The sequence below is a fragment of the Balaenoptera physalus genome (genome assembly GCF_965194825.1).
Source record: "Balaenoptera physalus genome assembly, chromosome: 3".
Classification (NCBI taxonomy): Eukaryota; Metazoa; Chordata; class Mammalia; order Artiodactyla; family Balaenopteridae; genus Balaenoptera; species Balaenoptera physalus.
The window spans coordinates 27,753,860-27,770,949 of record NC_138890.1 but is presented as its reverse complement, the minus strand read 5'-3'; the positions used below and the strand labels follow the sequence as shown (position 1 = coordinate 27,770,949).

General features: G+C 45.3%; 1 protein-coding gene across 2 annotated transcripts in view; it reads left to right on the top strand.

Moving 5' to 3' along the window:
• The first annotated feature begins 1,708 nt into the window (after positions 1-1,708).
• The window catches only part of GABRP (gamma-aminobutyric acid type A receptor subunit pi), a 38,451-nt gene continuing 23,069 nt past the window's right edge, over positions 1,709-17,090 (top strand). The window contains exons 1-2 of one of the 2 annotated variants that reach the window (XM_082456504.1): positions 1,709-14,015; positions 16,683-16,778. In XM_082456504.1, coding sequence (XP_082312630.1) covers positions 16,726-16,778 — 53 coding nt within the window. In that variant the 5' untranslated portion in view covers positions 1,709-14,015; positions 16,683-16,725. Of the gene's footprint in view, positions 16,779-17,090 lie in introns of both variants that reach the window. The other variant, XM_082456503.1, reaches the window with a different exon arrangement.

Sequence of the window (17,090 nt, the reverse complement as noted above, 5' to 3'; positions counted from 1 at the left end):
ACCACCTCACACAGCCCACTTCAGCTCAGCCTCAGCCAGGCCTGGGGGAGGGGACATGGACTTGGCAGTCAGTCTCTCTCTGGCTGTGTGTCCTTGGGCAAGGACCACAGAACAGGAATCCTAGAATGCCAACAGCATTTAGTAGCTGTGGTTCATTCAACAAATTTGTATACCTCCTATGTGCCAGGCACTGGAAATCAGGGAACAAAACAGATGAAGGGCCTTGCCTATGTGGAGCTTGCATTCTATAGGGAGGAGCCCAATGGATGACAAACAATAAACACAGTAAATGACTGAATTATGGAAGGTGGTAGAAGGGGATAAGATATGAAGAAAAAGGAAAGAGCAGGGTAGGGGGCTGGAAAGGCTAGGGAGGTGAATGTGAAATATGGCTGACAGGGCAGAAGCAGTTGGGAAGACACTGACATAAACCAGGCAGGGGACAGTGCAGCTGAGACCAGAAGTGGGTATCTGATGATTCCATGGGATGGCTGTGTCTCGCCCTCAGAACATTCTGAATAGTTCAGCATAGTGTTCACCATTCTAACTGGCTGGACAGGCTCCAGCCTGACTCAGTGTCTCAGGGACAGGATCCAGATCTCACAGGGCTCACTCTGCCCACTGGGACCTGTTCAGTGTCTCCAGCCACCCCGTAACCCTCCTGGAGATTGTTGTCCCAGTCTTTTCCCTGCATTACCCACCAGGGAAAAAGTGCCCGACTAATGTGGCCCCAACTTCACGTTGTGTCCTCCCCAGTATCTTGAGGCCCCTGGGCAAAGCAAACAAGCCTTAGAGATAATCTAATTTACATCTGAGGGGCAGACAGGGAAGTGACTGGCCCAGGTCAGACTCCTTCATTCAGGCCCACATCAGTGCCTGCCTGGACCACTGCCCTGGTTTCCTAGCTGAGATCCCTACCATTAGTTTCTCCAGCTCAGTCTTTCCACCAAGCAGCTGCCAGAGTGATCTTTCTACAACATAAATTTGATCATGTCACTTCCCTGTTTTCAATCCCTAGTTCCCATAAAATAAAGTCCCAACTCCTGGGCATGGCATTCAGAGGTGACCATGAGGCACCCTGCCTACTCTCCAACCTTGCCCATGCCACACTAGTGTCAAGTCCCCATGCCTCAACTCACACTGTTCCCTCCACTGGGAATGCCCTTCTTCCCTCTGACACCTTCTCACCTTTCAAGATTGAGCTCAAGTATCACCTCTTCTATAAACTTCCCTGAACCTCAGCTCTCATTCCAGATAGGACCAAGCAACACTTCTTGACTCATGCCCCCATTGTTACCTTCACTTCTATCACTCAAACTTCCGAACTTCTGTTTGAGTTGAGCTGGGTACCATTTTAGTTTTCAGTCATCAAATACACTGTCCTAAGGTTTTTGTGCTACTGCATTTTCTTAAGAAATCATGCACTTCTCAGTTCTCAGATGTTGGTGTTTCACAGAATCATAGTTTTCAGACAGCACCAGGATGAAGCTGTTGTAAAAGGTACAACAATTGTAACTGGCAAACTGCAACCTGTGGGCCAAATCCTGCCCACTGCTTGGTTTTTATAAATAAAGTTTTATTGGAACACAGCCATGAGCATTTGTATATGTATTGTCTGTGACTTATTTTGCATTACAACAGCAGAGTTAAGAGAGACCACAAGGCCCACAAAGCTGAAAATATTTACTATCTGTCCCTTTTCAGAAAACGGTTGCTGACCTGGATGCTCGTAAGGGCAAGGACCATGTCTGTTCTGCACCTGGAATGTAAGAGGCACCTGACAAGTACTTTTGAGTAAATGAATGATACACACACTCCAGGATGATGGTGAAAGCTAAGGCAGAGCACTGGGTGTGGCTTTTGGGGAAGGAGCTGGAGGGATTGGAGGGGGGTGCTATGAAAGGAGGGATGGTGGATTAGCCCAGCTTTATGTTCTTCCTCTCTGATGAGAGAAGAGTGTCGCTTAGCCTCAAAAGGAGATCTACGTCCAGTGAAGAGAGGAACACCCTGTCCCACCCAAGCTGGTCTGGGTTTGCAATGACCTTGGGTGGAACAGCTTTGAGAGCCTCGGGGTGAAGGCCAACTGGCCCCGGCTAGGACCACACTGCTATAACAACTCCAGCAAGCAGTCCTGAGGGCCCAAGCAAGGGGTCATCCATGGAATATAGGGGAGAAGTGACAACCCTGAGACTGTATCCTCAGGGATGCAGGGAAGGGGTTAAGAAAAGAAATAAGGAAAGTTGATTGGAAGGCCTTGGGGAACAAATCTAATGGGAATTTATATTAAAGAAAGAGGGAACAGTTGTTGATTTGGTGGGGAGAGTCGCAGAAATGAATTCAGTTTTCAAACGCTTAATTTCAAAGGAACACAATCACCTCAAGTGGGCAGAGCTCCAGGCACATGCTCGGGTTCATGACTCATCACCAGTCTAGAGACGAGGTCCGCAAATTGCAGGCCGTGGGCCAAATCCTGCCCAGCGCCTGTTTTTGTAAATAAGGTTTCATTGGAACGTCACCTCGCCCATTCATTTCCCTAATACCTGTGACTGTTTCTGTGCTACAACATCAGGGTTGAGTAGTCACAGCATGTCTCAAAGTCTTAAATAATGCACTACCTGACCCTTCACAGAAAACATTTGCTGACTTCTGACCTAGAACCTAGCAAGGGGCCCAACCCAATCAAGGAATGTGAAATAATTGAAAGCAAGCAGCAAGATGTGGTCATTGAGAGAATGACCAGAGGTCAGACAGTCTGGTCACCATGTTCAAGGCAAAATAATGAATTAAGCAAATATCAGGTCAGAATGTTCCTGAAGTTCAAGACCAGAATGGATACCAGTGGAAAATAGAGCGGGGCCATGTATTTAAGGTGGTGGCCAGGGAATCCCCAAGGCCAAGTCTGGTCTTCAGTCAATGTGGTCCACATAGATGATCCTTTAGGATCTAGGTAGCAGCAATATGGACAGCTCCGATGCCTGCCTTTGTCCTCGGATCTGGGTGGCCTCCAGGTGGGCTCCACCTGGCTTGGCAAATGCCCTCTAACTTAATATGGTCTCAGTTCTAGCCAACCAGGACCCACAGCACATCTCAAATTGGGTCCCCAGAGGAAGTCTGGGTCATCAGGAAAAAGGTCTCCGTCAGCTGGGAGGGGTTTGAACAGAGCTGCAGATGTGCAGGCCCAGGTCCCAGACCTTCACCTGGAGACATAGGTCTGCAGAGGAGACTCAGGAAGGGAGACAGACAGCATTAGACAGGAGAACAAGGAGAAAACAGAGGAAAGAAAACCTAAGGAGACAGTGGAGAGAAAGAGACATTGCTTGGGAGAAAAAGGCTGGATCTAGTTTTCCTGCTGAATAAAATAAGCCATGCTGGACGGGCTCAATAAGGTGACAGAGAACAAATTCTTTTCTCCCTTCATTAATTCATTCAGCACCTACTGAGTATCTGGTTCTATGCTGGGCATTAAAGGTGAAGAGTTTCTCTAGAAGCTCATAGTCTGGTGTGGGGGCCAGGCAAGAATACAAGCGATGTATTCTTTGGTTTACGGTGTGGTACCTGCTATGAGAGAGGTCAGCACAGAGGGTGGGGAGAAAACCAGGTAGAACAGGAGGGACTCTGAGGGACTTGTTGGGGTTGGCCTGATGGGTAGGAGGGAGAAGACAAAGGATGTTCCAGGCAGGGGAACAGTATGTGCAAAGATGGATGAGGGAAGGAAGGGGAGAGGGAAAGAGTGCAAGAGACCTCCTGGGGGCATTTGGATGCCTGTAAGCCAGTCAGTGTGGAACAACAATTGCAGAATAAGGGAGTGATGGAGGGTTAGTATCTTGCAGGCCAGATCCTGAAGGCATTTGAATGCTATGCCAAAAGGGCTTTTTGTTTTTGTTTTTTTTTAAACTTTTTATTTTATATTGGAGTATAACCGATTAACAATGCTGTGATAGTTTCAGGTGCACAGCTTTATCTAGAAAAAAAATCCACTGAAGGATTTTTAAGCAGGGAAGACATCTGATTGTAATAGAATTTCAGAAAGTATTGACAAGAGGTTGGAGGAGGGAAGCTGGAATGGGGCAGCATCCCTTCCTTTAGGGGCTCCCTCTAACATCACCTCCTCAGAGAGGCCTTCCTTGATCACCCCATATAAAATAGAACCCTTACCACCCCCATCCTCTTTAGCATCTACATATGGGTTTATTTATTTTCTGTTTGTGTCCCCCTCATTAGAACAGAAGTTTCATGAAAGCAAGGACTTTGCCTGTTTGTTCACAGCTGCATCCCCAACACCTAGAAGAGCATCTGACACATTGTAGGCTCTCAAATTCTGTTGGAAGGATGAAGGAAAAGTAATAAAAGTCCTATCTTTCTAAGAATTAGGAAACTTAGCTGTGGGCCTGCTTTTATCTGAAGCAGTGAGCTGACTAGACTTGGGCTGGCCTTGAGGGTAGTAATGAGCTGCTCTGCAGGTCACTGAAGTAAATCCCAAGCATGTGAGATCTGTATCCCAAGGCCTCAGACATGCCCTGGCAGGCCACTGTCACTGCAGAACTCTGAGAACCAGGTCCTGCAAAGATCCCTTCCACGTATGCTGATCCTAGTGCTTCAGGCTGGGAGGCTTCTGGCACTAGGCAGGGAGGCTGCCACTGGCCACTCAGGGTCTTGGGTCTGAAATGACAGCTAAAAAATGTTTATTAAGCACCACCTGTGTGCCAGGCATAGGGCAAGGTATTCTACATATGCTAATGCCACAAAGTAGGTACTATTATCCCCATTTTACAGATGAAAAACTAAAGCTCAAAATGATTAGGTGATCGACCAAGATCACAGAGTGGGAAGCGTCGGAGCCAAGATATCGGAATCCAGGTTTGACTCTAATACCTGGGCTCTGTTCTACAAAGCCATGTAAACTGAAACTTCTAATCCCAAACCAGACCCAGTGCCCCAAGCTCTGCTGGCCTCACCCCAGAGACTTTTCATCCCCTTGTGATAAATAGACCCTCAAGCCCTTCTCAAATTCCTCATGACTTCTGGGGAAGATGCCAGGGATCCAGGGTGGGCAGGGGCAAGTTGGTAAATGAAATAGAGTTGCCGGATAGAAAAAAACTTTTCCTCTATCCTCTTATGTTAGTGTTTGGGGGCCTGTGAATTAAACTGACAAAAGACAGATTAACAAGAGAAAAGACAGATTTTTTTTTTTATTCACATACATATGGGAGTTCACAAAGAAATAGGACTCAAAGAGGCAGTTAGAACTGGGGGTTTATATAACATCTTAAAAGGGGAAGGGGAGGGGGAGAAGGGCATTTACAGAAAAAGAGTGACTTCTTAGAAGTGTGGAGGACAGGGAGAAAAGGCACTTATGGGAAAACAAATGACTTTTAGGAAAGATAAATAGCCCTTAGGAGAATAGATGGGAGACGTAATAGTTTTTATAACAATGCCTGTTTAGGTGTGATGTGGAAACTTCTTATCTCTGGCGGTAAGGATTAATCTCCCTGGTTGTACTGAGGGAAGGGCTGTAGGATAATTAAGTTTTTTGAATTGTTTTGGGAAGCAATGCTTTTAGGCAGATAAGACATTTTTTATCAGGAGCCCAAATGCCTTCTGCTGAAAATAACTTTTATGCCACTGTGCCATATTCTGGACCCCTTTACAGCAATGAGAGGCCCCACTGGGCTCTGGAACATGGGCAACGTTGCAGGGAATGCAGATGAATATCTGGGTTCAAGGACCCCCAGAAACTGACCAGGGACTCATATTGACAAACAAAGGTAATGTACTATATATACAGCCTGACCCTCTGGCAATGACATTAAGGTTGTGTTTGCGTTTTCTTGGTTTCATTTTTTGCGTGGAGGGAATCTGGTAAGGCTGGGTGCACTGGGCATGAGTTCTTTACAATAAAGTGATGGCAGAGGCTTGGTGAGACAGCTTGCCCTCTTCTGGTTCTGAAGCTCCATTGCCATGGCACACACTGTCTGCAACAAATCTTTCCTCCAGCCACTTTCCCAGGGGGAGCAGCTTCCCAGGGTGCACAGTAACGGGCGTGGATGGTCCCCTCACTGGGACTGCTTCCTGGTCAGTCCAGCCCACCTTTCTCCACCTGCCCTATAGCCAACAGTGCCAGTGATTGTGTTTGTGGCTTGGGAGTGATTTCTAAGGTCTTTAATACTCTCAACTTCTGGCACAGTCTTCTAAAGGTGTCCGTGACCTAGCCACTCAGAAGAAAAGGCTGATTGAGGGAACAAGAACAAAGAAGCCAGGGGTGGAGAGAGGGAGTGGAACATCCCCCTGGCTTCTGGGATTATTGGACAATGGGAGTCTGGCTGAACCCCAGGAGATGTGAAGGATCAAAGTCAAAGCTAGTGTGTATGTTACTGCAGATATTACAGTTTCCAAGAGTTGAGATGGGAAGGTGCCTGAGGAGGTGTGAGGCCAGCCCTCAGCTTCTCCAGTCCAAACTCATTTCCCTGGACCAGGCGCTCCCACAGGTATCCTCCCAGCCCCCACCCTGCCTCCTGTGCCCTCCCAACTCCTTCCCATCCTCTGGGGATCAGCTTAAATGTCAAACTCTCAAAGGGACATTTCCTCCTTAATCCCTATTATTACAGCCTGTTTATTTCCTTCACAGCTTTTATCACAAGTTGTAGTGAATATGTTCCTTTACTTCTTTATTGTCTGTCTCCATCTCTAAACTGTGAGTTTTAAAAGAGGAAGGAGCAGGTGTGATTGAGTCAGCAAGCAATATTCCACCCGCACTTAGCACAGTGCCTGGCACAGGCTTAGTAGGTATTGAGTAATACCAAATCAATGAGTGAATGAGATGGGAGATCTACCTGTCAGCAGTAGTCTTCAAATTTTAGAATGAATAAGAATTACCTGGGGAGCTTATTAAAATTCAGATTCCTTGGCCTTGTTTCTTGAGATTCCAATTCAGCAAATCTGGGGAGAGGCCCGGGAAGGTGTGTTTTTAACCCCTGTTAAAACGTGTTGTAATCACCCCTGGTGATTCTGACACAGGAACCACTGATACAGGAACCACTGTCTTGGATTCAAGCTTTGTCTCCACTGCAGAGACAATGCCGAGAAAGGAACTTTCACCACTTGCCTTTTTGCTTTTTTCCACTCCTTTAAGCATATAAAGTCTGAAAGTTTATACCTTGGAGATGAGGGAGGTTGCAGGGAGAGGGTGAAAGGGTGAAAGAAGAAGGTATGTATTTATTATTATTAGAAATTAGAAGTACTACAAAGCTACAGTAATCAAGACAGTAAGGTACTGGCACAAAAACAGAAACATAGATCAATGGAACAGGATAGAAAGCCCAGAGATAAACCCACGCACATATGGTCACCTTATCTTTGATAAAGGAGACAGGCATATACAGTGGAGAAAAGACAGCCTCTTCAATAAGTGGTGCTGGGAAAACTGGACAGGTACATGTAGAAGTATGAAATTAGAACACACCCTAACACCATACACAAAAATAAACTCAAAATGGATTAAAGACCTAAATGTAAGGCCAGACGCTATCAAACTGTTAGAGGAAAACATAGGCAGAACACTGTATGACATAAATCACAGCAAGATCCTTTTTGACCCACCTCCTAGAGAAATGGAAATAAAAACAAAAATAAACAAATGGGACCTAATGAAACTTAAAAGCTTTTGCACAGCAAAGGAGACCATAAACAAGACCAAAAGACAACCCTCAGAATGGGAGAAAATATTTGCAAATGAAGCAACTGACAAAGGATTAATCTCCAAGATTTACAAGCAGCTCATGCAGCTCAATAACAAAAAAACAAACAACCCAATCCAAAAATGGGCAGAAGACCTAAATAGACATTTCTCCAAAGAAGATATACAGATTGCCAACAAACACATGAAAGAATGCTCAACATCATTAATCATCAGAGAAATGCAAATCAAAACTACAATGAGATATCATCTCACACTGGTCAGAATGGCCATCATCAAAAAATCTAGAAACAATAAATGCTGGAGAGGGCGTGGAGAAAAGGGAACACTCTTGCACTGTTGGTGGGAATGTAAATTGATACAGCCACTATGGAGAACAGTATGGAGGTTCCTTAAAAAACTAAAAATAGAACTACCATACGACCCAGCAATCCCACCACTGGGCATATACCCTGAGAAAACCATAATTCAAAAACAGTCATGTACCAAAATGTTCATTGCATCTCTATTTACAATAGCCAGGACATGGAAGCAACCTAAATGTCCAACATCGGATGAATGGATAAAGAAGATGTGGCACATATATACAATGGAATATTACTCAGCCATAAAAAGAAACGAAATGGAGTTATTTGTAGTGAGGTGGATGGAGTTAGAGTCTGTCATACAGAGTGAAGTAAGTCAGAAAGAGAAAAACAAATACAGTATGCTAACACATATATATGGAATCTAAGGGAAAAAAAAAAAAAGGTCATGAAGAACCTAGTGGCAAGACGGGAATAAAGACACAGACCTACTAGAGAATGGACTTGAGGATATGGGGAGGGGGAAGGGTAAGATGTGACAAAGTGAGATAGTGGCATGGACATATATACACCACCAAACGTGAAATAGATAGCTAGTGGGAAGCAACTGCATGGCACAGGGAGATCAGCTCTGTGCTTTGTGACCGCCTAGAGGGGTGGGATAGGGAGGGTGGGAGGGAGGGAGATGCAAGATGGAGGAGACATGGGAACATATGTATATGTATAACTGATTCACTTTGTTATAAAGCAGAAACTAACACACCATTGTAAAGCAGTTATACTCCAATAAAGATGTTAAAAAAAAAAAAAGAAATTAGAAGTAAATACTAAAGCTGATAATACATTGCTGTTACCCAGTATACAGGTGCCATTGTTTGCATTCATTCATTGGCTCAGCAAACTTTTCGAGAACCCACTATGTGACCAAGGCACTGGCCTTGATATTGGGGATGCACCAGTTAAGAAGACAAAGAACCTGACCTTAGGGAGCACCAACTTAGTGATGGAGACAGGCAGGTTATCGACATGTTGAGAACAATAAACCCCAACAAAAGTAACCTGTGAGGGCAGCTCCAGGGAGGAAAAGTCAAGGAGCTCCAAAGAGGAGATGGAATCAGGCTTATTTAACTAAAGCTTACTTGGCCAGGAGGAGGGAATAGCACAGGGCAAAGATCAACACGAATTAGCAATGACCACAATGTAGAAAGCATCTGGGAGGATGCAGCAAGAGACGGACAGCATTTTCCAAGGTCAGCCTTCACCTGTTCAGGGGGTCACAATTCTCTTGTCTGTCCAATTTTTTAAGTTGAAATGTCTTTAGGCAAAGAACTCTCCTGTTCACCATGGTTCCCACCATGCCTTACACTCAGCCTGTCTTCTTACATCAAGTTACCTGCCCAGCCCCTGAAGGTATGCAGGGCTGCCACTCTTTCTAGGAGAGGGAGGCTCAACAGAGAGCAGAAATCAGAGTAGTAATTTGATCTCTTCTGGGTTTTTATGAAGACCAGTCTGGTGATATGTGGTAGACAAAACTCAATTGGAAGCTGAAAGAATAGCCTGGCCCAACTGTCTCCATACCTTCTTGATCCTATACCCTCCATATACATACACTTAGTTACTTAGAAACCATATACACATCTTACTTCCTAATATACTAATATATGTTACATATGTTTAAGTAATGACTGCACCCAATTCCTGTGAGTGGGTTTTTTCCCCCACACCAACGAGCAAATTTCTGACACCAACTAGGTATCCTACAATGCAACTCAATTTTGATATTATCTGCCTGGAGATAGCATCACATCCCACAGGTTAAGGACTCAGTCCCACAAGACTGCCCACCCTCCCCTGCCTTCAGATGCCAATCTCAAGTCCAGATTGTCACCTGTGCTTCTGACCAACCAGCTATAGATCAGAGGTTCCAATGGGCTCCCTCCCATTCAGTTAATTTGCTAGAACAGCTCACAGAACTCAGAGAAATATTTTACTTACTAGATTACTGGTTTATTATAAAAGGATATAACTAGTAACAGCCAGATAGAAGAGATGCATAGGGCAAGGCATGGGGAAAGGATGGGAAGCTTCCCTCTCCTCTCCTAGCATGCCACTCTCCCCAATCTCCAAGTGTTCACCAACCCAGCTTTCTGAACCCTGTCCCTTTGAGGTTTTATGGAGGCTTCATTACTTAAATATGATTGACTAAATCTTTAGCTACTGGTGACTGATTCAACCTCCAGCCTCTTTTCCCTCCCTGGAAGTCCAGGGTGGGACTGAAAGTTCCAAATCTCTAATCACATAGTTGTCTCCTCTGGCAACCAGCCCTCATCCCTAGGTGACCTAGGGTCAGTCCAAAAGTCACCTCATAACAAAAGATACCATTTATAGCTCTTATCACTTAAGGAATTCCAACGGTTTTAGGAGCTCCGTGCCAGGAACGGGATGAAGACCAAATACATATTTCTTATTATAAATCACAATATCACAGTAAGACATAGAAAGGTATTTAAACGGATGTGCTAGAGATGAAATTACACTACTTTTTAAGCTCTGATTTTGTTAACCATACAAAAAAACTTTTCACTGAAAGGAATTATTATGAATACTAATATTTGCAGTGAGTGCAACGTGGTTGATATGTTTTATTATGTTTGTTTTATCTTCATATTAACATTCTGCCATTCGATACTTAGACCATCTGGTTTTAAGCTCAAATTATTTTAAATATTTATTTATTTATTTATTTATGGCTGCATTGGGTCTTCGTTGCTGCGCACGGGCTTTCTCTAGTTGCGGCGAGCGGGGGCTACTCTTTGTTGAGGTGTGCGGGCTTCTCATTGCGGGGTCTTCTCTTGTTGCAGAGCACGGGCTCTAGAGTGCAGGCTCAGTAGTTGTGGCGCACGGGCTTAGTTGCTCCACGGCATGTGGGATCTTCCCGGACCAGGGTTCAAACCCGTGTCCCCTGCATTGGCAGGCAGATTCTTAACCACTGTGCCACCAGGGAAGCCCTAAGCTCAAATTATTTTGATACTTGGCTCTCATAGTTTTCAGAATTGAAAAAAGATATCTCACTAAGGTTCAGAGAGGTATCACAAATGGAAATGTGATAATGTATCACAGTAATGGCTGTGCTTACTAACATACAAAATTTTCAGTCTTAACCAACTATGCAAAGGCTTTTGTTTAAATTCAGCTGGTAACTTCCTATCTTCTCTGAGGTCGATCAATTGTTCTTGCAAACCGATTATTGCATTTTTTATATTTTTAACCAAAAGGCTTGAAAACCACTAAAACTCTTCATTTGTTTTTTTTAAATTTTTATTGGAGTACAGTTGATTTACCATGTTGTGTTAGTTTCAGGTGTACAGCACAGTGAATCAGTTATACATATACATATATCCACTCTTTTTTAGATTCTTTTCCCATATAGGTCATTACAGAGTACTGAATACAGTTCTCTGTGCAATTAGCTTGTTCTTCATTCCCAAACCCAAGGGCACAATAACCACTTAGAGAGTTCAGGAGTACGTAGGACATCCCCTTGTCCATACAAGGGCAGCCTTGGGCGTCCAGGAGTCACCCTGGATGCACAAATAAAATTGGGTGCTAATTATTCACACATATGAAATTCACACGTGTAAAATGAGGCAGTAAGCACCTTGCGGCTTTTTATCCTCCAAGCAAGAACTTTCAGGAATACGAACCTTGGACCATGCGTGAGGAGGTGGGTCTATTGTGAATGTAAGAGTATGGGTCCTGGAGTCAGACAGCTTGGTGTGGACCTGCTGACTGTGACCTAGGACAGGGGTCAGCAAAGTCCTTGAAGGGCCAGGCAGTGAAAAGAATTGCAGACCACCTGGTCTCACAACTACTCACTCTGTCCTTGTGCAAAAGCAGCCACAGACAACACGTAAACAAACGTGCAAGCTGTATGCGAACAAAACTTTACTTATAGAAAAAGGTATTTGTTGAAACTCATAAAACTTCATTTGCAAGATGTTTAACTAGGGTAGGCATTAGGTAGGCGAAGTGTCAACACTACCATTTTATTTATTTAAGCCCATGCAATGAAAGCATTAACAATCTGATTGGGAAGATTAAATACTGGATGGTTGGGTAAATGATAGATAGATAGATAGATACTTAGATGGATGGAGGATTAAATAGGTAAGTACAAACATGAGAAGATACTGACAACATCAGATAAAAAGAACAACTTACTGAGCATCTACAATGTGCCAGGTACAAAATGCCAGGTGATTTCGGATATGATATCAAACCTATCATTGCTGAATGATAGGCAATGATATCATCCCCATTTGTCAGATAAGGAAACTGAAGTACAGAGAGGTTAAGTAACTTGGCAAAGCCACCCAGCTAGCTGCCCAATGTTCTTTTGTCTCACTGTTCCTGAGCCAGAGGATACCCACTCCTCCCATCCCCATCTCCCAGCTCCAAACTGTCTTTGTTACTTTTGAGCCTTTGTTTTATGTAAGAACATCTTGGAAATTCTGAGAAAAGCCCCAAACTACTTTCCATTCATTGAGAACCTGAAACTGGATCCTCAACCATTCCTTTTCCAGATGCCTTCAAGTTTCTCCGGTGAAAGTGAGGCCTCTCAGGAGAGATCAAAGAGCTTTCTCTTCAGGCACCTACTCCCCACCAACCAGCACAGAAATGTTTGCGAAGCTGGCTGGGCTCCAGGGGCACACTAAGGAAACTAGTTTGGAGCCAAAGGCATCTATGGGGCATTGTGTACATGGAGGCCCACTCCATCCTTCCTACCTCCTTTCACTTCCTGAAGCTCCATTTGCTCCCTCTTCTACTGTCTCCCTATCTCCCCACCTTCCCACCTCCAAGACAGGCAGGGGTCTGGGCAGGAGCTCAGCAATTATGTCAAGAGGGTAGGAGGTGCTGCAGGGCCTCTTGCCACAGACTCAGCTCTCTCCTGGGCCTCTCCATTTGACTCCCTTCCTGGCTCCCAGCTCTCTCAGGGTGCAAGGCCAAGCCTCCAGGGAATTCCTTGTGCCTTCCCACAGGGCCGGAGCCAAGAGTGAGTTTTGAGGCCACTGGCTATAGTGACAGGGAGGACTCAGGGCTCAGAGAACACTGTGAAGCACTTCTGCTAGGAGGTTCAACTGGCCATGGAAGAAGGATGCTCCTAAAATGGACTTTGTGGGGAATGGAAAATCCTCTGCGTGAGGGGTAGGGATGGGGAAGGGGGAGCAACCTAGAAATCTAGCCAAATTTCTCCCAGAGTCTCTCCTACCTCTTCCTGGGTTGGCCTGTTCAGCCTCTATCCCCCATTCTCTTGACCCCTATGTCTCTTTTTGAAACTTCCCAGAGTGGAAAGCACGAGGTCCTGGCATTTGCAAGTCTCCTTTTACATAGACAAGGCTCTCTATTGATCCCAAAGAAGCTTTTCAAATACATAACCAGGAATCAGAATTTTAGAAATGGTCAAGTTCTATTTTATGGATGGGAAGCTGAGGACTAGGGAGGTGGAGTGGCTTGTCCAAGGTCATACGCACTGCAAACCCCCATTCCATTATACCAGGACAGAGGGGTGTCCTCCAAATTCAGAACTAGAGACTCATCTTCCAGACATGATGGGTGGCATTACCCATTTTATTTGACTTTCATGGGTCTTTGATCTTAAGAGTCTTTTCTGGCTGTGGTCCAGGAGTATGGCTGGGACACAACTCAGAATCAAACTCTTGGCAGCCAGCAGCCCTAGCCGGAGCTGAGGATTCCCGCAGACACCCAGAACCTGGTCAGAGCTCCACCCAGAGGAGGAGCTGGCAGAGGCTCCACCCACCTGTCTGCCTGGCTGGTCTTGCAGCTCTGTCTTTCCCACAGAGAGATCCACTCCATCAGAGAGTGACTGTGTGTCTGCATCCAGGGGGTCAGGGCTGATGATGGGGAGAATCTCGGGGACCCAGAAGACCATGCCCTACCTGAAAGCCCAGCGTGAAGACCTGAAGGACCTGTCCTAACGGAGCCTTGGTAGCTGTCTGGTAAGGGAACTGCTGGCCCCTCCTGGTGCCTGAAGGGAGGCAAGGGAAGGGGATCCAAATATAAGCCCTGCTGGGACTGAGGGAAGGGGGCCGGGTCTGGAATTTGCTGAGCACCTACTTTGTATCAGGTCTCACCATCATCTGAAGAACTATTGATTCCTATCCCTTTTACAGTGGAGGGAACTGAACCTCAGGGAGAAGTAATACAATCTCAGAGCAAGCGCAGAGTAAGAGTAGAGCACCTTCTGTCTGATACTCGAGCCACAGGTGCCCCTGTCTGCGTTGCCACCCAGGACACACACCGCACACCTTCACCTTCTGTGATTTTCTCAAGGTGGACGCATGGTAATAATGCCTTTCCTCACCTCAACCTAATTCAGGCTCCACTCCTGCTTCCCCATAAGTGTTTTTGTCTATACTGAAGAGACTGATGACAGGGGAACAGTGCCTGTGTAGGAAGGAGGCTAATATGACAAGTTTGGAGCTCACAGTATTTATGTGATGGCGATTCTGGGAATGGGAGTGGAAACCTGCACATGTCGGAACTACCTCTGCTTCTTAAACTCGATGCTGGGGATAATGGGAAGGACAAGGGTTGAGGAAATGAACTAAAGGGAGAAAGTTTGATTAAGACCATTGGTGGATTGATAATGGTATTGTTGATGCGTGAGAAGGAAAAGACTGAGGTAGAGAAACATGACAGAGTGCAGAATTACAGGAGCTTACATATGTGCAAAGATGTTCATTACTGATTTTGTAACAGTAAAAAATTTGGAAATAACTTAGTGTCTATATAGGACATGTGTTATATAAATGTTAGTACATTGATCTTATGAAATACCTTGCTGCCATCAGAAAGAATGAGGCAGATCTATAGGAATTGACATGGAAAGGTCCCACTGACATTGGGAAAGAGCATGTGTCAGGTGCAGTGATTAAAAGTACTTGTAAATCAAGTATACTTCAATTTTTTTAAAAAAAGGTGCAAGTGAAATAAACAAAACCATAAAAATGCTAAAAAAAAAAAAAAAAAGCTCTTGGCTCAGCTTACCTGGATTCACTTCTGCCCCTCACATGTTATGTAACCTTGGGACTTTTCTTATCCTCTCTAAGCCTCAGTTTCTTCATCTGTAAAATGAGAATGGTAGTTACTACTTCAAAAAGTTGTTGTGAGGACAGGAGAGGTTCTTGGCACAGTACAAGCATGCATTCAATATTCAATAAAGATTTGCTTTTATTATTAAGTGAAAATGTAAATAGCAAAAAAATATGCAGGCTATCATCCCAATTTTGCTGTTAAATATTTTTCTTCCTGCAAAGGTATATGTGTATATATAAACATAGTGGATGTTTGGATAAAACAACTGTTAACAGTGATCATCTCGGAGGTATGAGACTAGAGAGAAGTGAGGGAGGGATTTACACTGTTTTTTTTAAGAGAGTTTACTTTTCAGAGAAGTTTTAAGTTCACAGCAAAACTGAGCCCCATACACGTGCGCGGCCTCCTGCACCATCAACGTGCCCCACCAGAGTGTACGTTCGTTAAATTGATAACCCTACAATGACACATCACTGAGATTTACACTTCTGACTGTATACATCTCTATCTCATTTCCATTTCTACAATAAGCATGTGTTTGTTTTGTAAGTAAAATAATGTTAATTAATGGCTGAATTGCACCCTAAGCCCCAGAATGGCAAGACTCCAGAAAGTGGCCTGGTTCACAGAAGCTACCAAAGCAGAGGGGATGACCCAACCTGGATCTGCCTGGGAATGGGACCTGAGCCCTCACCCCCACCCTGAGAACCTCCACTCTGCTGTCACCAGCATGACAGGTCACAGGCTCACCTGCCTGGCTGTCTGGTGCTCTCTCAGAGACATCTGACAGCAGCTCCCAAACCTGAGGAGGCCATGCCCCTGGGCCATGCCTACCCTGACAGTCCGCACGCATACAATGCTCACCCACAGCAGCTGAACTGCTTCAAAGCACCCAGGGAGCAGGTCCAGGAGGCTGGGAGAGCAGCCAGTGTGACTGGGTCTTGAGGCGGCCAGCCCTGGCTTCAGAGTCTCCTCTGACATTCACTGGCACAGTGACCTTTCCGTGAGTTCTGTTTCCTCAACACAATGCAGGGGTTAACCTGCCCATCTCACAAGGCCGTTGTGAGGATAGAGCAAGAAGATCTGTGGGAAAGTACCTAACACATTCCTTGGCACATGGAGGTCCTCGGGAAGTTTTCATTTCCTGGCTACGTGACCTGCTTAACAGGCCTAGACCCTCAGATACATGGCATGGTCGGGGGGAGTGTGTAGTCGAGGATGTCCTTCCTGGCAAAGTCAGGACACGGACAGGGTGAGGACAGTCCTGGGGCTCCCCAGATATGCAGCTCAGGATGGACCAGCTACATTTCTGCTCTGGTGAACCACTCTCTAAACAAGTCCTCAGCCTTTATTTGGGCTGGATTTAAAATGTGATCCTTCAAAATGAAGTCACTCCTGGATGACACTCAGTGGGCAGGAGCTGAAACGGAAAGGTGTGGGAAGAGGCTGCTCCCCACAGACGTGGAGAAAATGCTGTAACTGACACCCCACAGGACAGAGAAGCTGGGCTGGGAGGAGGTGAGCCTTTTGGGTTGTCTGCCTCTCACCTACCCCATCTGTTTCCCCAGGTATTTCTACTTCAGCCCCTCTCTGCATAAGCAGCTCCTCAACATGAGGCACAGTCTCCACTTGACCTTCATGTGTCTGAGCCTCCTCACTGGAAGGTGAGCTTTGCTACCCCACGGTGGCTTTGAGCTGAACTGCTTTGGGTTTTGCATGTGGTGGGAGGGGCAGCAGCGCTTTCTACTTAGCAACGGTGAGACAGAATGTCAGGCCTTCACCTCCCTGACGCACCAGGACAAATGCAACTTCTTGCTGGTTATTCTATCTGGAGAAGTCAAGCTTCCAAAACGGTCATAGATGGACGAACCCTTTGGGTTTGGGGGGAAGGTGCTTGGAGTGTTCCCAAATTAGCATGACACTGTGATATATAGCAAATGGGTAATAAAATGGAGTGGGATAGGGACGTGTTAATT